Here is a 27,670-nt window from a genome sequence, read left to right on the forward strand (position 1 = left end):
GGGGCCCATTTTGGTAGCGGAAGTTTTTCGCAGGCACTCAGAAAAGTGCCCTGTTTTGTGCTGTGTGACCACTGTTCCGCAAGTTGGTGAAAAGTTGCCTCAGAAATTGCATCATATCTTGTGCATAGAGATATTGGGAGTAACAAAATCATTCTTATTGCTTATTGATGCAAAATCATCACTAGGAAGTGACTGTGTGGTCGAATACCACTTTCGTCAATTTTGAAGATTTGCCCTTGTGAGGTAGAAGTTGTGTTTTTTGTAGTGACAGAATATTTTGCAGTGTTTTGTAATGGCGTCTAATGCTCTTTCATAGATAGTCACTGAAAAGCTTGATAAGAACAACTTCCCAGCATGGAAGTTTAGAATGACAGATTTCCTTAAGGGAAAAGGCTATTGGGAGTTCATTACTGGACCTGAACAAGAACCAGTTATTCGTAATGTTCCCAATCAACAGGAGTTTCAGGCATTTAAAGGCTAGCATGAGAGAGCCAAGAATGTTATGTACTAGTTGTCTATCAGTATTTCAGATTCTATGATTGTGCATATTCAGGATGCAAGCACGCTGAAGGAGGCATGGGATACTTTGACAAAAATGTATAGCACAAATATGCAAGCCAGGAAAATGCAGCTCAAGCAGGAGTTGCATAATGTGCAAAGAGAAAATATGAGCATCAATGAGTACCACATGAAGGTGAAGAAGATTGCAGATGCACTTGCTTCCATTGGGTCGCCAATGGAAGATGATGATTTAGTTTCTATGACCTTGAATGGTCTAGGAAAGGATTATGCACAATTCCATACATCCATTGCCATCCATGAGAATTTTCCTGATTTTGAGGAGTTGATTGCTCTTCTAATTTCTGAAGAGCAGAGAAATGGTGGTACATCTTCTTCAAGAGGAACTTCAAAAGAAACTATCTTCTACTCAAATGCTGGAAGAGGTAGAGGCAAAGGTAGAGCAGGCTAATGATCTGGAGGCCATGGTAGAAATCAGAATATGCAGCAAATTCAAGAAAACCAGTTCTATAAAGGAGGACGTGGTAACTTTAGAGGCAAGGGGAGCCAAAGAGGTCATGGTGGATGGCAGAGAGGCCAAAATTTAAACAGCAATGTTGAATGCTACTATTGTGGTAAAATGGGTAATATGGCTAAAGACTGCTACAAAACGCAGAATGACATCATGAATGGAAAATTGCAGCAAGGCAATTATGCATCCTCTAGTAGATAGGGAGATGACAAATATGAGCATTTGTTTATGGTGCAACACATGACCAATTCTGTGACAAGTGCAGAAGAAAGCAATGATGTGTGGTATGTTGACTTAGGTGCATCAAATTACATGACAAGTCATGCAGAATGGATGCAGGATGCAAGAAAAATGGAAAGACCAGGATTTGTGGAGATTGGTGATGATACTGCACATCCTATTGTGCAGATTGGTAAAATTCCTTTGTCTATGCAGGATGGGAAAAAGAAATACATGTCTGATGTATTTCATGTCCTGAATATCACCAAGAACCTAGTTTCTATTGGTCAAATGGTTGAGTAGGGCTTGCAGGTTAGATTTAATCCTCATGGATGCTTTAATGAGGATATGAAAAATAAAGGTCACTTGATAGCAAAATGGAAGAAGAAGGGTAGGATGTTTACGTTGGATGTGGACATGCCTAAATTGAGTGCAACAATGTTTGCACATGGGACCGATGTAGTTGCAGATATTGATATCTGGCATAAATGCATTGGTCATGTTAATGTACAATGACTTAAATTAATGAAAGCCCAAATGTTATTATAGGAGTGCATAAGTTCAAGGTTGCAAAAATGCATAAGGTATGTGAAGCCTGCCAATTTGGAAAAGAGGCAAGGAAACCATTTACTAGACATGTTCAAGAGAGTAAGAGGCCATTGGAATTAATCCACTCTGATGTGTGGACTACTAAAGCTGCATCTATTGGAGGCTGTCATTATTTTGTCACTTTTATCGATGACTACAGCAAAAAAGTTTGGGTGTATTTTATGAAAATGAAAAGTGAAGTGTTTGGGCATTTTAACACTTTTAAAGCTATGGTTGAGAAAGAAATAGGCCTGCAAATAAAATGCCTAAGGTCAGAATGAGGGGGAGAGTACCTCTCAAATGAGTTTGCAAGGTTCCTACAGGAGCATGGCATAAAGTAGCAATATTCATGTAGTCATACCCCATAGCAAAATGGACTTGCCAAAAGGAAAAATAGGCATATTGGAGAGGTATCTCGTGCCATGCTCAACGAAAAAGACCTGCCAGATTATTATTGGGCTGAAGTAGTTGCTACAGCAGTCTACATAATGAATAGGACTCCCACTCTAGCAATACATGGCATGATGCCAGAGGAGAGGTATACTGGTAGGAAACCATATATTTCTCATTTGAAAGTTTTTGGTTGCATTGCCTATGTTCATGTGCCAGATGAGTTAAGATCCAAGTTGGATCCAAAAGCTGAGAAATGCATCTTTATTGGTTATTCTCTACAGTAGAAAGGGTATAGATGCTATAACCCTTCTACTTGTAAATGTCCAGTGAGCAAAGATGTTGTTTTTGATGAGATGAGTAGCTAGTATAGACCAGTAAATGTGATTGATGATGTAGATGCACAAAATGGTAATGCTGCACAGAATTCACAGCAGTAATCACAAAATATTAGTGGACTTGTAGTGTCCTCTAGCAGTGGTTCACATACTTTGCCATGGACAGGCAGATTGATATCAGGAGAATCTTCTCAAAGAAATGCAGATAGTGGTATGCAAGTATCACGAAAGGGAAAAGAGAAAGTAGATCAGCCCATGGTTGATGTGAATGTAGTCACTAAACTCATTCTACCTTACACTCCCATTTAATAGTCTTTTTTCCCCGGGGGATTCACTCTTCATTAAAGGGGGACGTCACCTGCGTGCATGAACTTCAAGAAAACCCCCTATTTAAGATCCACGTAGGATGATAAAACCCCCCTATTTAAGCTTATAAGATACCACCAAAATTCCATTATGTCCCCCCCTTTCCTTAAATCTACATTCTCTCTCAAGCATTTAGATTACACAATAAGAAAATTTAGGCTACTTTCCGTATGACTATTTAAAACCATACACAAAATCAAACTTGTTTGGACTAGTTACCCAAGATAACCTATATTATGTCCCCCCTTCTTAAAAATGACATGGTCCCCCTAGCTTAAATTCAATATTGGGGAAAAAAAAGGACCCCCACCCCTAATGTATAAGCTTATGTCTCATTCCAAAAAAACCCCCTATTGTACACTCACGTGATATCATAAGTTTCCCCCTGTGAATCCCCCGGGCTTTTTTCCTAGTGAGAATTCCACCACATCCCATGTGTTATTTTGATGGATTAAATGTGATTCTACCTACATAGTTATCATCCAATGCTCTCTTTTGAGCATCATCAAAATTATTAGGTTCATCGTCATCATCACAGAAGTTGCTCATCTAAGCAACATCAATCTAAGAAGCCTCCACAAAAATTACTACTTCTAGAACCAATCCTCGTCTTGGTGGTGAGAGCAAGCTATAAGCTTACTCTCCTAGGGAGTCGAATTAGTCACCTCGAGATTGATCTAGCTTCTTAAATTGCTGTTCATTCTTCTTTGGTGTTTTGTAGTGAAAGATAAATCCACTTGAGAAAGGTTCATTAGGAGAGAATTGGGGTCTCAAAAGGGCCTCATAAGGAATGGATTAAGAAATGGATTAGTCCTAATGAAAGGGCCAAGGTAGGTCCCAAAAAGTCCTAACCCCCCTCACCTAGGTGGGTTAAGCCCAAAAGTGACCCCACCTCTTACACCTCTTACACAACTCTTACTCCTAGTATGTGAACCACTACTAGAGGACACTATAGGTCCACTAATATTTTGTGATTGCTACTGTGAATTCTATGCAGCATTACCAGTTTGTGCATCTACATCATCAATCACATTTATTGGTTTGTACCAGCTGCTCATCTCATCAAAAACAACATCTCTACTCACTATAAACTTATGAGTAGAAGGGTATAGCATCTATAGCCTTTCTGCTATAGAGAATAACCAATAAAGATGCACTTCTTAGCTTTTGGATCCAACTTGGATCTCAACTCATCTGGCACATGAACATAGGCAATGCAACCAAAAACTTTCAAATGAGAAATATCTGGTTTTCTACTAGTATACCTCTCCTCTGGCGTCATGCAATGTATTCCTATAGTGGGAGTCCTATTCATTATGTAGACTGCTGTAGCAACTGCTTCAGCCCAATAATAATTTGGCAGGTCTTTTTCGTTAAGCATGGTACGAGATACCTCTCCAATATGCCTGCTTTTCCTTTCTGCAAGTCCATTTTGTTGTGAGGTATGACTGAATGAATATTGCTGCTTTATGCCATGCTCTTGTAGGAAACTTGCAAACTCATTTGAGAGGTACTCTCCCCCTCCATATGACCTTAGGCATTTTATTTGCAGGCCTGTTTATTTTTCAACCATAGCTTTAAAAGCTTTGAAATGCCCAAACACTTCACTTTTCTTTTTCATAAAATACACCCAAACTTTTGTGCTATAGTCATCAATAAAAGTGACAAAATAATGACAGCCTCCAATAGATGCAGCTTTAGTAGTCCACACATCAGAGTGGATTAATTCCAATGGCCTCTTACTCTCTTGAACATGTCTAGGAAATGGTTTCCTTGCCTGTTTTCCAAATTGACAGGCTTCACATACCTTATGCATTTCAACAACCTTGAACTTAGGCAATCCTGCAACAATATTTTGGGCCTGCATTAATTTAAGTCGCTGTACATTAACATGACCAATGTGTTTATGCCAGATATCAATATCTGCAACTACACCAGTCCCATGTGCAAACATTGCTGCACTCAATTTAGGCATGTCCGCATCCAACGTAAACATCCTACCCTTCTTCTTCCTTTTTGCTACCAAGCGACCTTTATTTTTCATATCCTCAATAAAGCATCCATGAGGATTAAATCAGACCTGCAAGCCCTGCTCAACCATTTGACCAACAAAAACCAGGTTCTTGGTGATATTTAGGACATGAAATACATTAGACATGTATTTCTTTTTTCCATCCTACATAGACAAATGAATTTTACCAATCTGCACAATAGGATGTGCAGTATCATCACCAGTCTCCACAAATCCTAGTCTTTCCATTTTCCTTGCATTGTGCATCCATTCTGCATGACTTGTCATGTGGTTTGATGCACCTGAGTCAACATACCACACATCATTGCTTTCTTCTACACTTGTCATAGAATTGGTCATGTGTTGCACCATAAACAAATGCTCATTTCTGTCATCACCCTCTCTACTAGAGGATGCATAATTGCCTTGCTGCGATTTTCCAGTCATGATGTCATTCTACTTCTTATAGCAGTCTTTAACCATATGACCCATTTTACCATAGTAGTAGCATTCAACATTGTTGTTTGCATTTTGGCCTGTCTGCCATCCACCACGACCTCTTTGGCTCCCCTTGCCTCTAAAGTTACCACGTCCTCCTCCATAGGATTGGTTTTCTTGAATTTGCTACATATTTTGATTTCTGCCATGGCCTCCAAATCGGCCTACTCTACCATTGCCTCTACCTCTTCCAGCATTTGAGTAGAAGACAGCTTCTTTTGAAGTTCCTCCTGAAGAAGATGCACCACCATTTCTCTGCTCTTCAGAAATTAGAAGAGCAATCAAGTTCCCAAGAAATTCTCACGGACGGCAATGGATGTCCGGAATTGTGCATAATCCTTTTCTAGACCATTCAAGGTCATAGAAACTAAATCATCATCTTCCACTGGCGACCCAATAGAAGCAAGTGTATATGCAATCTTCTTCACCTTCATGTGGTAGTCATTGATGCTCATATTTTCTCTCTGCTCTAACTATTATTCATGGGCGGTGTACCAACCGCATCTGCAGCTAACAAGTTGGTGACATAAATGCACAACAGTCACCCTGGCATATCACGAGTGGAGCTCGATATCTCCACAAAGCATTGTGTGAATGCACGACCAATAAGGCTTCTCATCCTAAAGTAGCAACTTTGAGAGCTAAAGTATGGACAAAGGTAGATGCATTGATAAAATTGCTTCGCCAGGTTCAAATCGATGAGATCTATTATGAAAGGTTCAGGATGCTATGAAAGAGTTTATGCAATTAATGGTGAAAGCATGGGGGAGTCGCACATTAGGCATTACATGGTAATCTTGGCACCATCGTAATATTTAGCACTTGCTTTATAAAGAGTTTTTGTTGCTGATTTGATTCTCATCATATTTGCAGCATATTCTCTATGCACATGGACCATGGTTTGTACAAAATTGGGGTCCTTTGTCCATTTGGAATATACAAGGCATGGAGAAGTCGCACTATAGAGCTAAGGCAGCCTACTTCAAGAACTCAAGGCATGGTGGTGGTGTCACTCGTAGCAATGCATTGCATGAGATGTTTGACTAGTTTTCTAGATGTTTACTAGGAAGGACTTTGAAGTCTGAAAAGGCAAAGGCATCAGAACTTGCAAAAGTAGTTCAAATTGTATCAAAGAATAGAAGGCGTAGTGCTTGGAAAGCATCCATAGGGAGTCAAGGAGTCGCACGTTGGTTGCAAGCTAGAGTGAGAGAAGGGAGCAAATGGGTCCAACCACCAACAGAAGCTATGTTGTAATTGTATACAAATATGAAATAAATATATTGCTTATTGTGACCACAATTTGTATACTCAATCTTTAATATCTTGCTTATTTTGACCACAATTTTTGTACTCACACGACGTTGGGGAAAGTGGGGACATGGTGAAGGAGGGGAGAGAGAAGGGAGGGGCGTGGGGCGGGGCAAGGGGAGGGGTGGAGTGGTAGCAAGGGTGGGGGGAGGGGGGGATGGGGGGTATGGGGGAGGGCGATGGGTGTGGGTGGGGCAAGTAGGGGGAGGGCAACGAGTATGGGGGGGGTTGGAGGGGTTAGGGCAGGGGCAGGGGGCACGATGAAACCCTAAATGTAACTAAAAGGGATGTCAAAACATGATGGGCCCTTATAAAACGTTAAAAAAAACCCTAACTCTCATTATTCAATGGCAAGAGTGAAGAACACTACTAGACCCACTAGATGCCGCCTCCACCCTTCCTCCTTTAGCTCCACCACCTCCAAGGCATCCGTGCACATGAACCTATCCGGGTCTGGTGGTGCCTCCCCCGACTCTCGTGAGCCCTCCCCCAACTCTCGAGAGGTCTCCTAGGCTTCTCCTCAGCTTCATCCTTCCCCTTAGCCTTAGCCTTCCCCTTAGCCTCAGCCTCAACTTGACCCTCAACCTTCCCCTTAGCCTTCCCCTCAGCCTCAGCCTTTCAGCCTGACCCTCATCCTTCCCCTCAGCCTTCCCCTCGGCCTTCCCCTCCCCATGAGAGCCCTCTGGATCTAACAAAATGTGTTTGATAACCTCCCGAACATAGAGAGGCTTCCTGAGGGCCAATAGACTGTTAGGAAGAGCACCATCTTCCCTCTCTCAGAGATACAGCCCATCACAGAGATGATCCCTGTGCCCATGAGGAGGGTAAAGCAGACTCCGAGGAAGCCCCATCCCAAAGAAGGCCAAAGCTCCAGACATCAGCGAGAGGAGGACTCAGAGGAGGACCAACGCAAATAAGAGCAATGAAAGAAGTTCAAGGCAGACAGGAGGCCGTGGGAAGGTGTTTGGGTATCTGTAAGGTCCCCACCAAGAGTCAGGAAGCCGTACAGAGCAAAGCCAGGAGCGCGGGCCCTGAGGGAGATCAGGCAAATGCAGAAGACCACCGACAACTTGATCCCGCATGCTCCCTTCCAACGTGTGGTATGGGAGATAGCATAGGGATACAAGGATGACGTGCGCTTCAGCACAGGAGCTATGGGGGCGCTCCAAGAGGTTGTGGAGCAAGTGACCACCGCTCTATTCGAGGATGCCAACTTGTGTGCCATCCATGCAAAGTGCGTCACGGTCACGGTCATGGACAAGGACATGGCTTTGGCGAAGCGGCTATGGACTGACCCAAGTTTGAAGCCCTAGATTCTCTTGCAGCCCACTCTTAGGACTTAGACCACCCCCTGCCCTTGAAGGCACTATCTTGTATCTAAGGCCCAAGGGCCGATTTTTTTGAATAAAATATATCGACATTCTCTACACTATCGCATTGTCGTGTATTTTCCATTTCTATGACTGTGATAACTGATCATTTTAATGTAAGTTTTGAATTTTGTCAAATCGTGAAGGAATTTCATGTCGTGTAGAAGGGAAAAGTATCCGGCACATCGCCAGGACCCTAGAAAGCCCAAAACCCACCACGGCGCGAATTTGGGCATTCTGGACATGCCAGAAATGTGGCAAGTCTAGAATGCCCAAATTCGCGCCGTGGTGGGTTTTGGGCTTTCTGGGGTCCTAGCAATGTGCCAAGTCTAGAATGCCCAAATTCGCATTGTGGCAGGTTTTGGGCTTTCTGGGGTCTTGGCGACGTGCCGGACACTTTTCCCTTCTGCGCAACGGTGAAATTCCTTTAGGATTTGACAGAAATGAACTCTCGATACACAAAATTGTTGAAAATGATACTAAATTGGCTAGAAATTTATTAAATTAACACAATTAAAATGATGGAGAAAATATATCATCGACTTAAACAATATACAGTGGAATTCATGATGAGCAATGATAACTTAAAACAAATAATAAAGACATGTAGTCATGTATCCATTGAAATATCCATTTAAATATATGTTTATATATATACAAAAGGCCTCACAGGCGATCTTTCTTCTTGGCTAGTTCGAGTACATTGAGAATAGGGGTCTTTGAATCCCCTGGTGGATTCCTAGATATAAATCTAGCCGCAATAGCAATAACATCCTCCTCTCCTGCTGCTGCTGCCAAAGACATAACCGTTGCCGTCAATGCCCTACCATGAATGTTTGATCCAAAGGCATTGATAGCAACCAGGCGGTGTACCAAAATGACTTTGTCGGCATTCCGAGTAATGTCGGAGTATCCGATAGCATTCGACAATGCCTTGCACTTCATCCCTCATTGAAACTAGCATCGTCAAGAGAAAGTCTTCCATTGTCTGGTCTTCAGCACCTAAAACCCCGGGATCTTTGACACTTGTGTCAACATCGAACCCCGATAGGACTCCGAGTGCCTCATCCTCTCGTAGTCCAAAAAGAATCTCTATGTCATGAAGGAATACGTACTCTTCTCCATCGATGATGAGGGGGGACAAGGACCATAATTATGAGTCTGGGTCAACGGTCTCCAATGCAGATTCTTGCTCTATTGGGGGCTCTTGAAGTAGGCTCAATGCTTGAGCTGCTTCCATCTCCTCTGTTGGATCGTCAAGACTCTCTTCCATGTAGATGTCCGAGTCTAGACTAGGGATGACCAGATCAATAGTTCTACTAGAGGGGGTGCTAGACGATGAGGCTTCTTTCTCTAAATTTCCTTCTTGGAGAAGGAAGATGAATGTCATCTCCCATGAAAGGAATTTGGTGCCTGTATTTTTACTGTGATCCCTCCGTCTAGGATGTCTTGAACTTCGACTGTCCTAAACCCTTCGTCTGTAAGGTTGTCACAAAAGTCGGCCAAGCGCTTTACAAACTTGGGTTCCTCTACGAACAGATGGGAACCCATCTCTTTGAAGTGTGGTCAAGTGTATAGGAAAAATTTGAGAAATTATCTTGCATGTAAAGGATGAGATCTGAGAAGTCATCCTTGGCTCACATATATGTGCCTAGGACATCTAAAGTCCTATCAAACACTAAAAATAGCTCTTCCTCACAATCTACAAATGCAGTTCATGAGATGAAGTATGGAACGTAGTTCTAGCTGAATCCATGGCAAATAGCAGTTGATGGAAGGAGTAACTTCTGAGGATGGGAGTCTCTATGGCTCTCTAAATGTGAAAGTGAGAATGTGATGTAAAAAGGGCTCTTATCCCTTAATATATATCAAAACCCTAAAAATTAAAATTAATAATAAAATCCCCAAATTTTTTGAAAAACATTTACCATGAACTGAAAGGAGAAAACATTAAAAGAAATAACATTTTAATTTGATTGTCCATCATCTTTTGAAGCAATAACTAGGATTTGACAAACAAAAAATTAAATGCTGCACTAGTCAAATACATTGTTAGCAATCTTCAAAGTTGCAGGAGGAATGAAATTGGCACTATGCATGCACTTCTCCACACGGCGGCTGATCTTACCACCATTTAAGGTAAAGTAGAGGGACTCTGACATGCCGTCCTCCATGACCAATAGGTGTTCTCGCACATCCCTTAGAGTTGATTGCGATGTGACATTCACATTCTTGACATCTCCCTCTTCAACATCAATAGACAAACTTACCCCCGTATTGTCTTCATCGTTAGAGTCAAGGGGAAGCCACCGGCCATTTGTTTTCTTCCAGCGCCTGTACTTAAAAGCTAAATACAACATTTGGTGTGACAAATGGTATCTAATAACCAATTTTTCTTTACATGCGTGACATTGAAACACATCACCCTTTTGGTCGCCTGACCTGGTTTCCCAATTCATCCCAAGTAAATCTTCAAAAGCATTTTCATCTACACGCTTGCAGGACCACATAGTTTTTGTTCTATGCATATGTATATTCTGAAATAAAGAAGCAAAAATGTGCAGAGGCATAAACCAAGATAACCTTGCCCATTTGGATCCAAATATAAACTTCATGGCCATGCCCACATCCTTTGCAATCTTGTCCTTGTACGATTGCAATGTCCTCAAGTCCACATTGCTGCAATCCATGTCTTCAAGTTATGGTGGTGCAATGGTTTGTAGACGGCCATAGCTTGATGATGTCGTTGGAGTGATGTATGTTGCATTATACCAATACACATTCTTCATTCGCAAGGAGGCCAACTTCTCCCCGGCATGCATTTGCTTATCTAAATCCTCATGAATCGCAGTGAACTTGCCTATGAATGATTCAACTGTTCCCACTCCTCGAGGTCCAAAGGGAAAACATCTGCCACCATGAATAAGAGCTCTTAAAAACCAAACACAAAATTTCCAAATGGACTCATTACACTTACAGGTGAAAAAGGTACATAGATAGAAAGGCTCATAATGTGATGGTATCCTAGATTGATTGAATGATGAAGGACGCCGCATATCTTTTCCCATGTAAACATGTTGCACTTTTGCGAGCCATCCTTTCTTCCCAAACTTGAACTTCAAGATGCGCCCCTTCCACTCATGCAAGATGTCACCTCTCTTGCTCTTGGGAAGCTTATGTGGACCTTTGGCCGATCCTTTCATCACTATCCAGTCATTTAAGCTGTAGGTGCAAGGGATTCACTCATCCAATGCATTTCTGGTGTTGTGGAAGACATAAGAGGTCACAGCATTGCGTGGTCTTGTAGCCTTTCTCCTCACCATGCTTGCAGAGGTTGCAACAGCAAGAATGGGACTCCTACACAAGGCAATGTAGCTCCAACAAAGGAACAAAAGAGGGAGAAGGAGAGGGACAGAGTAGCAACAATAGAGGCACAGGAGAGGGAGAAGGAGAGGGACAGAGCAGCTCTAACAGAGGCACAAAAGAGGGAGAAGGAGAGGGACAGAGCAGCAGCAACAGAGGCATAGGAGAGGGAGAAGGAGAGGGACAGAGAAACATCACAACAGAGGCACAGGGGAGGGAGAAGGAGAGGGATATAGCAGCTCCAATAGAGGCACAGGAGGGGAGAGGGGAGAGAGAGAGAGAGGAGCTGCAACAAGCATGCTAGAGCAGGAGGGAGCAGAGAAAGAGGGGGAAGAGGGAAAATGCGTGGGATTTGGTTCAAATCTGAGTAATTTGGTAGGCTGGACCAGAACAGTGGGAGGCAGAAGCCCTAGAAAGAGGGAGGGGAGAAGAAAAATTCACCATTTAGGCCCTACCATCCCATTGAATGCAGTTTTGGGCTCGTGGGGGAGGTGCACCTGGTAGGAGGGTCAAACATGGGTTGAGGGGGGGGGATGGTTTGGGTGATCCCTAGTGTAAGGGGAGCAACCAACCAATAGGGGTTCTCTACAGGCCTGTCTGCCCACCCTCCACCTCAACATACCATTGCCCCACACCTTCTAGCACTCTCATTGGTACACCTCAAATCACTCTATAATCCCTTGAAATTAGGAAACACTAATTGGAGGCTCTTTTGAGACCCCAATTCTCCCCTAATGAATGCATGCAAAGGCAATTGTAATGATTGGATGATCTCTTACGTTATAGTCGAAATCTAATCAACCCACTTTCATGAATGTATTAGACGTAAACTTTGCATTCTGCTTACTTGCAAGATATCGGTATAATAACAGGAACGAGAATAGAATTTAAACACATTATCAACTTACCATTATAGCGCACAACCTTACTATGAATCTGGTATTGTACTACTACCACTAGTTTTACGTAAAGTACATTTCCATGATAGCAAACAACCTTACTACGAATCGTTAGTATCTTGTGCTACCACTCTCCTCTTTACCATGATTGAACATAACCTTACTATTATACTAACATTCTTGCACTGCTAGTACCACCTTGGTCTTGTTTTATGAAGTAAATTTTAAAATAATATTGTATTTAACAAAAATTATTATTAACAATACTTTGTCAATCAACATTAAATATTGTTATCTCATTTAATAATGATTATTACAATTACTCTTAATTATCTCGATTAACAAAACCAATATACAACATACTCCCTAAACAACATTCATGAAATTGCTAAGAGTCTTAAATTACTCTTAATTATCTTGATTAACAAAACCAATTTACAACATACTCTCTAATTAATTAACATCAATGAAAATGCTACGAGTCTTAAAAAGGTGAAACTCATTGTAGTCATCACTCGGCAATAATTTCATGCATGGAACGTTTTGTAATAGAAATACCTATCATATACATATTTGAGTATATAGCACATCATGAACATATAAACTAATACAAAAGGATTCACAATAGTGAGGAGCATGTTATAAACCAAATCGACCTTAGCTCATTTGAATCCAGACATTTCAATTCAATTGTAAACATTTCCACCAATCATGTGAAAACATGAAAAAAAGAAAACAAAAGTTGAGAATTTCAAGAAATCTCCATTGAACAAAATAGATACAAAAGTACACATTTTCATGCTTCTTAACCAATTTGGAGAGTTCCAATTTCATGAGATTTTCCCACTTTTCCTAATATGGTGTTTCCATACAAGTGTGTGCTAGCACCCTAAGAAAGATCTGTACATCCAAAGACTTCAAACCCCTATACAAACTAATAACATTTGCATTTGCTATGTAACTTTGTGCTTTTCGTGTAGAGTGAGATTTCACACAACCAGCCGGTTGGCCAAGTACCAGAGATGCCAGGTGAGACCGGCTACATTCGCCAAATTCAAATAAGACGAGCACGCGTGCATGCTCTTGAATTTGGCGTCGATACAGGCCAAGCGCTGCTTCGTCTGTTCATCGAAGTCTTCCCCGCTTTGGCCACGCCCATCTTCCTTCTCGATCTTGAGCTTCTCAAACATGACCTGGAGACGAAGAAAGCACACGTGAGAAGAGAAGAACGATGGATGTTGCGCGCACACAACGTTTTCAACATCAAAGAACTACAGGGACGGTATCTATACGACGTTTAATACAAAGAATTATAGAGACGGTATTATAGATACTACCTTAGTGGCCCTGGGTTCGACGAGCAGAGTGTTGAGGAGCGAGGTGGCGAGGGAGAAGGCGAAGTTCCAGTACTGCCAGCGCTCGGGGGGTGGGCCAGAGGGCAAGGCGTGGAGAGCGGAGTGGAGGGCGAAGCAGAGGGCAATGCCGAAGGTGACGAGGCGGAGGTAAGCGGGGAAGAGTTTACTCTGGATGAAGCCGAGCTGCTGGCGGGGCAAGGCACGGGACAGCAAGTAGCCGGAGACGAAGGTCATCCAGAGGGAGACGCCGTAGACGGTGGAGAAGGAGGCGAGGTAGAGGGCGCGGAGGAGGGGGCGGAAGGTGCCGGAGAGGCGGCGGATGGCGGAGTGGGCGAGGCGGCGGAGGCCGGAATGGGTGAAGTTGACGGAATCAGGGGAAGATTCCGACAGGGGAGGGAAGAGTTCCGTCGGTTTGGGGACGGAGGCGCCGGCGGGAGGGGCGGAGGAGCCGGCGCTAAATTTGGCGGCGGCCATTTTTTCGAAGACTTCTTTGGCGCCCTCGAGGGCGCCTCTGGCGGATTCCGCCAAATACTTGTATTTTTCACGCCATTCGCCGCCGCCGCCGCCGCCGCCGGCCGCCCCCCTCGCTACCGCCCGCTCAAACACCTCCTTCGCCCCCTCTATCGCCCCCTTCGCCGACTCCATCAAATACCCATAGCTCTCCCTCCACGCCCCCACTTCCGTCACCCCCCCTCCTCCCCCCCTTCCGTCACCCTCCCTCCCCTCCCTTCCCCACCCCATAAACCACCCGCAGAACTCCTGCACCTTCCTCTCCAGCACCTCCTTCTCCACCCTCCTCCCCGTCGCCAGCTTCTGCTCCCTCAGCCTCTCCTTCACCCCCTCCAACACCTCCCCCACCTTCTGCGTGTACCCTCCCCCCATCTCCCGTCCCTCCGTGTCCTCCTCACCACCCCCGCCTGGCATGTACGACGCCGCATCCCGTATTATGTCCTCCATGTCTTGCATCGCTTTCTCGAACTTCTGCTTCAGCGTCTCCAACGTTTCGCCGCCGGTCTCCCTCCCAGGGATGTACGATGCCGCGTCCTCCGTAATGGGTATGTAAGAAGCTGCGTCCTGTGTGGTCTTCGGCATTCCTTGCTTAGCTTTCTCGTACGTATCTTTCATGGACTCTTTCGCCGACGCGACGGACTCCTTTGCTGACTCCTTCACACTTTCCATGCCATCTACTGCAAGACAAAGCGTAATTCTTCATTCTTTGTAAAATGGCAAGGCTGCACATTTAAGGGGGGGAAACGAAAGAATTACAATCAACTATCAGTAGCAGAAAAACCACCTGTCTTCTCGTATCCTTGTTGCAGTTTCTCTTTCATCTTCTCCATCGTGCTAGGGAATTTCTCTTCATTCGTACCCGTCATGCTTTGAACAGTATCGGTGACTTTCTGCTCGGCAGAATCGAAGATGCCGCCTGGGGTTTGCACATCTCCTTCCACAACATGGTGGTCGGCCCGAATAAGATGAGGTTCCGGTACCAAAACCACTACTGCTCCGAAGTAAGAAAACAGCAATGATAGAGCTACGAAGTTCATCATCGCTGGAAGCTTCGCTGCGGAGATGCAAACAAGATGTTAGAGAGGACCGCCTGTTTGGAAATGGATGAGGATACAAAGAAGTGAAGAATACTCTAGCGTACTATTGCGTGCCCGTCATCCTGTGCTTGCGACACGTTTCGCTTACAAAACTGCAACAACTCAAATGGAAAGGTGAGGTAAGATCCACACGTGGCACTATCTTTTAATTTAAAAGTCATGTCTTTGCTTCTCCATCTAGCCACGTGTCTGCATCCACATCGTCCATTTTAAGAATCTTACGGTCAGTGACTATATAATCATCAGCGCCTAGGCCTTAAATTGCATTGTTCATTTCACTTTTCATTAAATTCCTTACTGGCATGATGAAATGGCAGCCCCATGTTGCCATAATGTTGAGGCACCCCCCTCTTCCTAGCAGTGAACTGCTTCCTTGGCATGAAGGAATTCCTCAATCCCAGTCCAGCATCATAATGTTGGACTAGCTAGACCGGTTGAAACGCCCTCCACTCCTCTCACTCATTGTAGAATTCCCGCGTTACACTCCCATTGCACTTGCCCTCCATGCTATTCAAAGACCCTCCATTCGGCATGTCCTTTACCTCTTGCATCAAAGCTCCCGCTTGTTCCTTTCTCCATTCGCGTCTCCTTCAGCTGTGCCTCCTTCCAAGGTATTGTTTCGCCTCTTTCCAATGTGTTTCTTGTTGCGCCTTGTTTCCAACGTACGTGTGCACAGCATCTACGTTCGTTGATGCTCTCGTGGGCTGTGGCCTTGTCAAACCAGCCAGCGAACGTCAACATGGCCACAGCCCATAAGAGGTTTGACATGGCCACAGCATTGCGTTGCAACATCTGCAACCATGGTGAGGAGAAAGGCTACAAGACTACGCAATGCTGTGACTGTTGACAAGGCCACAGCATCTTCGTTCATTTCCATGTTTGCTTGTCAAACGTGACTGTTGCGAGGTCTGGAGATGAGCTTTGGTAGCGTGAAAGGCTCGCTCTTTTAGTCGCTTCTTGCACTCTTGCACTCTTGCACGCAGAGGTTGCTCAGCTAGTTCCGATTGATTCGCACACCCCTTGATCACATGCGACGCAGAACACCTTCTGTGATCGACGCTGAACATCTTGCGTTGCCTTTGAAGTGGAGAAATGCTTCAGAAAGAAATCCAATTCATGGAACATAACGCAGATGGAGATCAGAGGGGTTCCACCAACGTTTATTTGGAGAAACATCTCCATATCGGCCTACCAAATTGTTCCATCAAGCTGAAGTTTTGTGAAACTGTCTCCATCTCGGTCTATCCATCGGTTGTCGTGCATCTTTCATGGAATGTCGATGTGCAGGAACGCAAACCTGGCTTTGTATTTTGCTTGAAGGAACGCTGTGCATGGATGAATCAATAGATCTCTCCATTCGAAAACGTCATGTCCAGAAATACAATTGCCTTATATAATCCTTTTCTGTGTATTAGGTTTTGTCTATTCATTGGATTCAATTAACATTATAGTTACTAAGGTTCATGCATTGTATTAATAAGTTTGCTTTATGTTTCTATTATCCATTAACATTATAATTACTACTTAGTGTAGATTGTTAAGAGTTGCTTGTTCATGCTTTCTGCTTTCTTTATATTCTTGCATGGGGGAGAGGCATGCGTGGAAAGGGAGAGAGGGAGAGAGAGAGAGAGTTATCGAAGATTAAATATGCTTACTTGTACCCTTTATGGTTGTGCATGCAACTTAAAGATGGCCTATCACCTTCCATTTGGCTTCTCGAGTTCCCCACCATCTCAAGCTCCTCGTTGCCAACACCCCCGACATCCCTCTTTTTTGAATCCCTTGATGCTTCCACAAAATAAGTTAGAAGCATGCCTTTTCCAGCAAGAAGATGGATGTGAATATTGAGAATATATGTCTCCACATTTTGGTTATGTTGAGTCTAGGTAATCGAATTGTTATTCGATCATGTTTGTATAGTAAAGAGGTTGCTTGCTTGAGGCCAATACTCCTTAGTGGAAGATGCATCCCAAGATCACAAATCACTTATGTCGAGTTGTGAACACACAACAACACAAAGCAACTATAGACGCGCTTGGTAGATGCGTAAAATAGCGAGCGTGTCTATAGGCGTTGCTCTAGTAGAGAAATTACGGGCGCGTCTATTAGCGCGGCTAAATGCTCGTCTATTTGCGCGTCAATCACCGCATTTATTTGCGCGGCGTTTATTTACGTTATTTACGCGTTAGACCTGAGAAAATACGGGCCCATCTAACATCCCGTCTATTAGCGCGTCTATTTGCGCGTGTATTTGCGCGTTTACACTGAGACTCAGACGCGCATTTAGACGCGGGGTTAGACGCGATCCAGAGAATACAGAAAGTGAGATTTTGGTGTACATCATTGCTTTCCAAACATTGCCCATGATTACCAAAGCACATAATTTTTTGCAAGCCCACATATACAAGAATTAAGGGAAATGAGGAGAATGAGACAATATGTAAAATAGTTTTGCCAATATCAATTGTGGGGCTACGGTTCAATCTCATCCTCAATGAGATCAACCCTTGCCAAACTATCTACTTCAAAATCCAAACAAGTGTTTAGATCTACAAATACATTCAACCCACTACTACTTGTGCCACTCATGTGCTCATCGAAATCAAGATCTCCAATGGTAGGCTCGTCCTCACGGGTAATGCCGGCCTCAATATCTATATCTCCTATCTCATGATCATCCTCCTCTCTTGTATCACGGTCATCATCACGTCCATGGGCATGATCATCCTCCATACGCTCCATATTAGTAAATGTACTATACATCACTTTGGAACGTGGCATAATAGGTATGACATGCCACCACCTATTATTATCCACCATTGGTTGATAGACAACCTAATTCAAACACAAATACAATCATGTTACTTTTCTTGCATCAAATATTTAAAAGCGAGTATTTTTATGTGTGTGCACAGTACCTGTTCACATTGTTGCGGTAGTATTAGTGTGTCCTTCCTACTTTGCCAAAACTTTGTGGAGTCAATAGTTACAAAGCCACTTGCATGGCGTTTGATTGTTGCATTAGGGCCTCTTTCCACCACGTCCTTAAACCACTTTACATCCAAAACATACACAAAGAAGCGTCGAAAGTCAAGCATAATGATATCTTGGATTATGCCACAATAATCATCCATGACTCCATTGGCCCCCTCAAAGCTAGCAATGACGCCGCAATCTTGTGTGTTTCTCTTATCATCAATCCGTTGTGTTCGAAAATGCTTGCCCTCACACCATATAGCATTGAACATAGTGCACTACACCAAGAAAAAATCAATTAAATAAGCAATCTAAATTATAAAAACCTCCTAACTTATGCATAACATTCTATATACCGACCTTGCTCATGCATCCCCTAGCATACTCCCATTCTTCCATTGTGATATGCATCCCCTCGTATTTCTCTGCTTTCTCCATTTCATCAAGTAGCCAATCCACATGAATATCCTTTGGAAGTGCTCTTAGACGCTGAGGGTATGGCACACGAGATCCGTGGTGTGTACGAAAGAGGGCCCTTTCTTCTTGTCTTCTTGCCTTTGCATCCTCGTATCTTGTCACCCATCTTTTCATCACATCACTATTAAGCACGCAAAAGAGGTTGATACTGTTACGCAACTCCGTGTCTATTACTTTGTTGCGTCCTCTTCCTTGAGGCACAATAGAGGTCATCCTTAGGTCTTCATCATCTCTCCATAGTCGTGAGAGAGAGCTATCCACATCAACAAGAAACTCAGAAATATATACAAGTGACTCTTGTACCAACCAACCCTCGGCCATGCTACCTTCGGGTCTTGCATTTTGTCTCACGAAGCCCTTCAAGGTCTTCATGAAGCGCTCGAGGAAGAACAACCATCGTGCATGTATAGTACCGCATATAGCAATCTCATCCACCAAATGCACTATGAGATGTAGTTGGCTTGTGAGAATAGAACGTGGAAATGTCTCCTCCACTAAACAAACCGCCTCCACTGACATAACTCGAGCATTCTCAAGCGTGGTGGGATCTATTTCCTTTGAGCTCACATACCTCATAAGCTCGCCCATCTTGTAAATACAATCTTTCACGTCCTTTGATGCACTACGTGAAATGCTAGTAGGTAGTATGAACTGAACCCGCGAGGAGGTGGTTGATTAGTTGCTTATAGCTATTCACTCACAAATTTGAAAGGAAAAAGATATTATGCATATAAAATACTTACTTGGAGCATCTTGTGCCAATCATGAGATTTCAAGCCATATAATTGCTCTACACCTCTTTTCTTGCTCTTTGTAAAGGCTCCCTTCAAACACCTCATGCATCCAGTGGGAGTACGAATTGTAGTAATAGCACGCTTCACCGTCGCCATCTCTAGCTTTGATAACATCCACGGTGCACGAGGTAAAAAAACACGCCCATTTGGTCTCTCTTGAGGCCAAGCTTCACGCATCCTCCCTGTGGTACGTAGATCCTCCCTTATGCCTGCCGAATCTCGTGTCCCATTCAAATGCTCCCAAATGGTAGATGCCACATTCTTGAAGATATGCATGGGATCGAGCAGGTGATTGATCTTGAGGTGGGACCAATATGGTAAACGATAAAAGATGGAGTATCTAAACAAAATAAAGTGTTAGCGTGCAATCTTCACTTTCAACCAATATAGCCAATCTTTACTTCCAGCCAATAGTTACAAATCCTTACCGGCTCATGCCAAGTGGTGGAGGAGTCGTGGATCCGTCCCAAATTCTCATCCAATCTCCCGCGGTGAGTGATTGTGGGAGGACTTCATTCCAAGGGGCAACATATCTAGGATGATCAGGTGGGAGAAATCGATGGTGTTCTCATAGATGACCTTATTCAATGCGTCTGCCCGTGAGGCAACTAGCGAAGGACCACAAACAGGACATGCATGGTAACCCGATGTAGTGAGACCTGAAACAATAGATGCAATTAAGAGTGGAAGGTGGGTTTAGGGTGCCACGTCCTTGCCTATTCATAATTTAAAAATGCAATTCTTACCTGAACACTCGCCATAGCCTGGGAAGTCATGCATCGTCCACATCAAGACTGCTTTGCAGTTGAAGTCTCGTGACGAGGGAGGCCTGCTCACATCATGCACCTCGATACCTCTCCAAAGTATCTCTAGCTCATCAATCAAAGGCTCCAAATAAACATCAGGGTTTTTGACTTTATGTTTCCCTGGAATTAGAAGGGACAGCATGACATGTCCTTTCTTAATAGCCATAGAGGGTGGAAGATTGTAATTCACCAATACCACTGGCCATACACTGTAAGACGTGCTTTTGAGACCAAATGGGTTCACACCATCCATACCCAATCCAAGTCTCAAGCTCCTAGGTTCTTCCTTGAAGCTTGGCCATGTGTCTTCAATATGCTTCCACGCAGGAGAGTCCGCGGGAGTTCTCCACTTGCCATCGGCTGATCGATGGGAGGAATGCCATGACATGAGCTCTGCAATAGATTTGCACTTGAACATATGTTGGATGCGAGGGATTATGGGAAAATGTCGCAATACCTTACGAGGCACGTCCAAGGTTTTGAGATCTGCTCTATATCTTGCCTCTCCACAAGTAGGACACTCTCTTGCATCCTTATGTAGTCCACGAAACAAAACGCAATCGTTGACACATGCATGGATGCGCTTGTAATCTAATCCTCCAAGAGAGGTCACATGTTGCCTTGCCATATCTCTTGAGGTCGGTAATTTATTCTCCCTTGGAAGCATTTTACACAATAGCCTGCACGTGAAGACCATAAATGAGGAAAAGCATTCGAGTAATTGACCCACGCGCATAATTCATCATGTTTGCAAAATCGACTTTAAATTAAAGCTTACTTGAGTAATGCATTCAAACTTGCATTGCTCCATCCATAGATGGTTTGCAAGTTTAGTAACTCAAGGGAGGCACGTAGAACAGAGAATGTGCACCCCTCAAACAGTGGAGTCGATGCTGCTGTAAAAAGATCATCCTGCTCCATGCTATTATCCCTCCCTTGATGGACATATAAATCCCGCACCATATCATCAAACACCTCCTCCTCCACGGCTTCATGAGGTAATGGTGGAGGGCTACTATCACCATCACTCCATGCATCCGTAACGGTCCCTCCTGAAGATCCCACCTCATATCGCCGACGCTTCGCCTCCTCACGACGGGCATAGGGTAACATGTGCGGGTGTGGCACTGCATCCTGTATCAAATTAAAACGGGATCATTATAACTCAAACATATGAACACCCATAGGTATCTCAATCAACCTTAACTTACAAATCCTTACCCTGTTTACGGTCACATCCCATTCTCCATACTTTGAGATATGATTGAGCGTAATCCTGCGTGCACGATACATGTTTCCTCGACATTGATCACACAGACATTTGATTTTTTGCTCCAACCACATTTCGCGATGGTGGATACGGAGGGATTCATCCTCACTGGAGCTGCTTGTTGAAGATGGAGACATCCTACAAACAAACAACCCACCAAATTTGCTCTTCTTCAAATGCCTAACTTAAAAACTCTGTGTCGCGTCTAAATGCCCGTCTATCGTCGCGTCTACTGTCGCGTCTACTTGCGCGTCTAAATGCCCGTCTACTCTGTGTATTTAAACGCGCTAATAGACGCGCTTACTCTGTGTATTCAGACGCGACTATAGACGCGCTAATAGACGCGACGATACCCGCGACTTTTAAACCTGCTTTTCGGCGCGCCGCTCGCTTTGCTTTTCTTTTAACTACTTAAACTTCGCGAGCGGCTTTCTTCCTTCATTATTAGCAGTTCTATAGATTCGAAGCTTAAGAGAGAGCCTCCCATACACACACAGTTCCAAGCTTTCACTCAAAACAAAGGGACCGTACCTACACAGCTTGCTTCCAAGCCTAAAGAAGAGGAGGAGTACGAACAAGGAGAAGAAACAAGTTTGGAAAAGAAAGATCCTTCCATACCTTTTTCCAAGTAAGTCCTTTTGAAGTTGTTCTTGCTTGCTCTTTCCAGTTTTGTACTTTTTCGCATCCACGAAACGCAGCATCTAGGTATGAGCGACACGTTCTTTTGTCGGGCGAAACGTCCTTTTCCACTTTTGAGTATTCTTGACTGTCGGAGCGCGTGTATACAGGCGTTTGAGGGCGCGTCTACAGGCGCGTCTATTTGCGCGTCTAGCTTGCTACAGACACGCACAGACGCGGATATAGACGCTCAAACAGACGATCTGTTAAACGGAAGTTTAAACGAATTGTTAGACGCGCTTTTAGACGCGCTTTTAGACGGATGTTTGGACGGGCTGTTAAACGCGCTTTTTAACGCACTGTTAGACGGCTGTTTTGATGGTCTGTTAGACGCGCTTTTACTTGAACTGTTAAACGCTCTGTTAGACGCGTTTATAGACGCGAAGATTAGACGGGTCTATAGACGCGCTCTGACAGAGCCTCTTTTTTTTTTTTCCCCCTTTCTTCTCAGCTCCCAAAGTAATAGATTTGTTTATTTTTTTCCAGTTTAACATGTGGGGAGGAAGTGCTTCTAGCTCACCTGATCCGCGTGAATCGATATGGAAGGATTTATATAATATTTTAGGGCACCCTCCTAGTCCTGCGGAGTTATACGGGTACATGACGGGTACCCTTAACACTCCCCAGGAGTCGGCAGTACAGACTCCGAGCCACCCCACACCGCCTGAGATCACCCCAGTGGAGTCCGCACAGCCGTCTTATGCCCCGTCTTATGCCCCTTCCCCCGTACCGTCTTATGCCCCTTCCCCCATGCCGTCTTATGTCCCTTCTGCCATCCCGTCTTATGCCCCTTCCCCCATGCCTTCAAGAGGTCCTTCTGCCTCAGCGAGCCGTCGACGTACTCCCCAGTCGTCGAGACTCGGTTCTCCAGCTACGAGTGGTCAGCGTAGTCCCGCGCAGTCCCCAGCTACGAGTGGCCAGCGTATGAGCTCGACACGACAGGGTGGCAGGCGTAGTAGCAGGGAGAGCGGTGGCGGATGCATGGCACAGTGCTTTGGGCCATGTGGCGGTGAGGCCGAGGATGATGATTCCGATGATTTAGACGTGCCTCTGGGTGATGGTACGATTTATTATGACATCACCCAGACAGGAGGCATCTTGATGGATGCGCGGGGGAAGGATGTAATGGCCTTCATGCGCTCTGTAATTGCTAACAATTACAGAGATTGCTTTATCCACTATAAAGACCACCCAAAGAGGTTGGCTGATGAGACCCTCGCTACTGTTCGCTCTAGGTATCCTAACCCCCCCAATCGCCAGTTCACAGATAAATGGGCCAAGTCAAAGATTGTTACGATACTTAGCAATAAAAGATCTTCCCTTAAGAGGCAGGCACTAGCGGAGCTTGCTAGACTTGAGGCAGGTCAACCTCCAAGGGGCCCGCCCCACACCGCTCAGAAGCGTGAGTGGAAGAAGGCAATGAAGTCAGCGAGGGAGGAGCCCAGTCTGCAGCACGTGGAGGCACGGAGGATCCAGATGGAGGAGTATGGGAGCGCGCATTTTGGAGCAGGGGGTGTTGAATCATGGGAGGCCCAATTTGTAAGTATCGATCTCAAATTATATTGCTTATGTAGTTTATTAGGAGGTTGGTTGTTTCTTTGTACTAATCCCTCCACAAAGTGTATCGCGGTCATGCAGCTTGAGATCGTGGGCAGATACCCTACTCCAGTGGAGACAGCCTACCACCGCCACCATCGCAGAGGAGATACATGGAGGCACTTCTATGATGACGGGTTGATTACTGAGGAGCAGTATACCCGAGCGACTGGACATGCCCCCCAGGTATTTGAAAGTAATTAAATAATGCCAAAATTATAAGTAAAGATTTGATTTTTCATACATTGATATATGTTTTTCCTTGTTTACAGGGCGCCCCTGCACAAGACGACGAGGAAGACGAGGAAGGAGGTGCAGAAGGGAGCGCAGAAGGCAGCGCATCAGGGAGCGTGGAAGGCAGCGAGGATTAGTCGTAGAAGTAGTGCTACTATTCTTTTTTGTACTTAAAGCCATTGGCTTGGCTTCGTGCCTCTTGTATATAGACTCCTCTTATTTTTTGTACTTGAAGCCACATGACATGGCTTAGCTTCCTTATTTTTTGTACTTGGAGCCACATGACGTGGCTTAGCTTCGTGCTATATGTATATACAAGCACTTTTTGAGCTTTCAATTTTATTGCGTTTTGGAGTTGTAATATTTTATTTGGAATTGTAATTAAAATGAGGTTGGCTGTAAGAATTGAATTACAGAATGTGGATATGGGATTCTTGTAACTATATAGCATACACAACATACACAGTATTCTGTAAAAAAAAAAAAAAAAAAAAGGCGCGTCTATCAGCGCGTTTACAAACGCGTTTATATTCGCGTCTGTCTGTTCGATATGCGTCTATACGTGCGTCTATCAAAGCATTTATTTGCGCGTCTATTTACGCGTGTATGAGCGCGTCTATACGCGCGTAAGTCTGATATATAGACGCGCTAATAGACGCGGGTCTCCTGATGCGCAAATAGACGCGCCCATAAGTTTTTTATTTAGTTCATGAAACGCGTCTGTGCGCGCGTCTATGGGTGCTTTGTCTTGTTGTGACACAATATGCATATAGAGAGAACACTTTCGATATGGAGAGAATACACAGAAATATGTAGCCAAACAAAATCTCAATCTAGAGTACGTCCTAGTAGAAAATATAGCCAGAAATAGTGACAACACCTTCCATAAACAAGCACTAAGGTAAGCCACTAAGAGTAGGCTCTGTTTGTTGATCCTTCTACTATGGACCCCTCTTAAATCATCGTGTGTCCTTGATGGACTTTAGTAGCTGCTCTAGGTTGAGCTATCTTGCAAAAGTATGCTTTGATAGAATCTTGCAGATAAAGATCCCTTTGTTGCACCTCTTATGCTGTCTTATAGGTGTATGTAGAGCTTCCACAGACATCAAGGCCTTTGTTGTTGTAAAGTACTCTCTAATGATGATCTCTAGGGGGTTCCTGGTTGCTCTTCACTATTGCACAGTGATCTACAGATTGAGCACCCAAGGAATTATAGGACGTCCCACAATAGGCTCCTTTTATAGGGTTGTATGCCCTTGGAACCAATTGACTTGTCGGACAGTCTATTTTTATAGACTAGGTCCATTGCCTCAACCTAATAGACTCTAAACTACAGCCCATCAATTTGTCAGTCCATCAGTTTGCTAACCATCTTTGCCTATAAATATGCTCATTTTTTTATTCTTTCCTAATCCTGTTGTAGTTTGAAGACCTTGCGCTTGGCCTACCATAGCACCCGTCCAAATCGTACAGTACTACCAATTAACTCAGCACTGATTTTCTCCAACTTCAATCTATACTTGCGCAGCCTGCTAGAAGCCACCATGTCTCCTTCCATATGTACTACCTATGTGGTAGCCATGTTTCTTCACTTGGCACCCTCATCCCTTCCCCTTATGGGTTCTTCTAACCCTCATGCTAAGGTGTCAATCCCCTGAGCTCTCCTCATTGGAAGCTCGCAATTTATCCAATCCTCATCCTTTGCATCTTACTTTTTTGTGGCTTCCATTTTCCACCCATTCTCTTCACTATGAGAGCCTTCTCATCACCATCATCATCATCCTTTCCATCGTGGAACTTCATTTGAGCTTATTCTAGAAGCAACAATGAGCCCAAGTCTCCTTAATTGTGAGTGGCCTCATTCATTTTCTAGTAGTGAGGCTCATCACCAATCCTTGGTAGCTCCTTGGAAGCTTATTAATTGGGAGAATGGCTAATTTGTTACTGTTCACCTTGTGACCCATTGCTCCAAGTTAACCTTTGAGAATTGTGACCCTCACTAGGAAGTCATGGGCTAACTCTTTTTCATATATCTTTAGGTTGAATAATTGGTTCTAAATCAAGATAATCCTCCCTGTATTATTGGTCTTGTAGAGATCTCGCAAGGTCTTCCAGCTAAAAGCATGTCGCTCGCACCTAAATCTGCTACATGCATCAAGGACTATTACTCCTACAAAGCACTCTCTCTCAATGATCTCCAGGGGGACCCCACTACTCTTCACTACTACATAGTGATCTATAGGTGGAGCACCTAAGAAAAGAGTACAGCTCCCACGATGGGCTCCTCCTTTGATAGGAATATATGCCCCTGGAACTAGTGGACTAGTTGGTTTGCATGGCCGACACTGACAGCAGAGCTGGGTCTACTGCCCTGACTTGGGAGGCTACAAAGACTGCAGTTAGTCAATGTGACATTCCACCTTTACTTATAAATAGGCTTGTAGGTACTATTGTTGGATTCTACCCCAACCTTGGTGTGTCTCTAGACCCAACCTTGTATCTCCGAACCTACTAGTCTTGCAACACTGCCAACTAGCTCAGCATCAGTTTGCTCTGCCTCCAACATGTACCTAGGCAGTCTACTATATTACATGACCAACAATACACATTGTTATTACTTGTACCAGTAACGACATTCTGGACTGGTCCTATAATTAGATCTAGGAGCATCCCCATGTGCAACCATGCTGCTGCTCATATAGTATCACAACCATAAATGTAGGGTGCTCATGTGTGGATAATGGTGTGGATAATGTAGGGTGCTCATGTGTGGATAATGATGCAAAAATGGAGATGGCCTTCCTACTATCTTTAAAGTTGTACACTAGTGTGGAACCCCCAGGGCAAAGTGACAAGGCTTCAAAGATGAATGAATGATGGTTGGGCAATGAAGAGAAAACTGTTGAGTAAGTAATTGATTGCATTCCTTCTACTTTCTCTAAAGTTGTAGTCTTGAACTCCCAAGGCAAACCGACAAGGCTTCAAAGATGAATGGATAAATGGGGTGGAAGGAGTGCCCACGCGAGTGTATTTTCGCTAGCTCTTCGCTACATGCTCATGCATGCCAGAATTAGATATGAATATGCAAATGCTCACACAATACACTATACATTGTGCGAGAGGGTACAACCTCTTGTGCCTCTTGGGATCACATCTCTTGCGTACACCCCATTATTATATCCTTATCCTAAGACTCTTTTATGCCTACCATAATTAATGCAATAGCCATACATATTCTACACTTCCTAGGACCTAATGCGTATGTGCACATTATATCATATTAAAGGCCAATTTACAATGTTACAACTTACAACCATAGGGTAATCTCTGAATTCCCTAGAATGACCCACCAAGATCTAATACAAAAATCATGTTGTGACATTCCCTCTTGCTTAGGCAACTAGATGTCCTAATCTATGTCCCTTCAAATAGCCTTCAACAAGTGTGGGGTAATCCTTCAGTTGCATGAGTTGCATGGTAATCCTTCAAGTGCTCTT

The 27,670-nt window shown here is 44.0% G+C and overlaps 1 protein-coding gene and 1 pseudogene across 1 annotated transcript; both read right to left on the reverse strand.

Annotated features, from left to right (window-relative positions):
* Window positions 1-13,355: 13,355 nt before the first annotated feature.
* Window positions 13,356-15,285, reverse strand: LOC147902063 (uncharacterized). Its single transcript, XM_087374413.1, has 4 exons — window positions 15,030-15,285; window positions 14,644-14,922; window positions 13,718-14,412; window positions 13,356-13,573 (listed from the first exon to the last, which is right to left on the reverse strand). The coding sequence occupies exons 1-4, from the start codon at window positions 15,283-15,285 to the stop codon at window positions 13,370-13,372; spliced, it is 1,434 nt and encodes a 477-aa protein (XP_087230539.1). The 3' UTR covers window positions 13,356-13,369.
* A 564-nt stretch (window positions 15,286-15,849) lies between these two features.
* Window positions 15,850-27,670, reverse strand: part of LOC147902064 (uncharacterized) — a 72,879-nt pseudogene continuing 61,058 nt past the window's right edge.

This window comes from Dipteris shenzhenensis, chromosome 5 (assembly GCF_047967505.1).
Source record: "Dipteris shenzhenensis isolate YYH24624 ecotype China chromosome 5, Dip_SZ_1.0, whole genome shotgun sequence".
Taxonomy (NCBI): Eukaryota; Viridiplantae; Streptophyta; class Polypodiopsida; order Gleicheniales; family Dipteridaceae; genus Dipteris; species Dipteris shenzhenensis.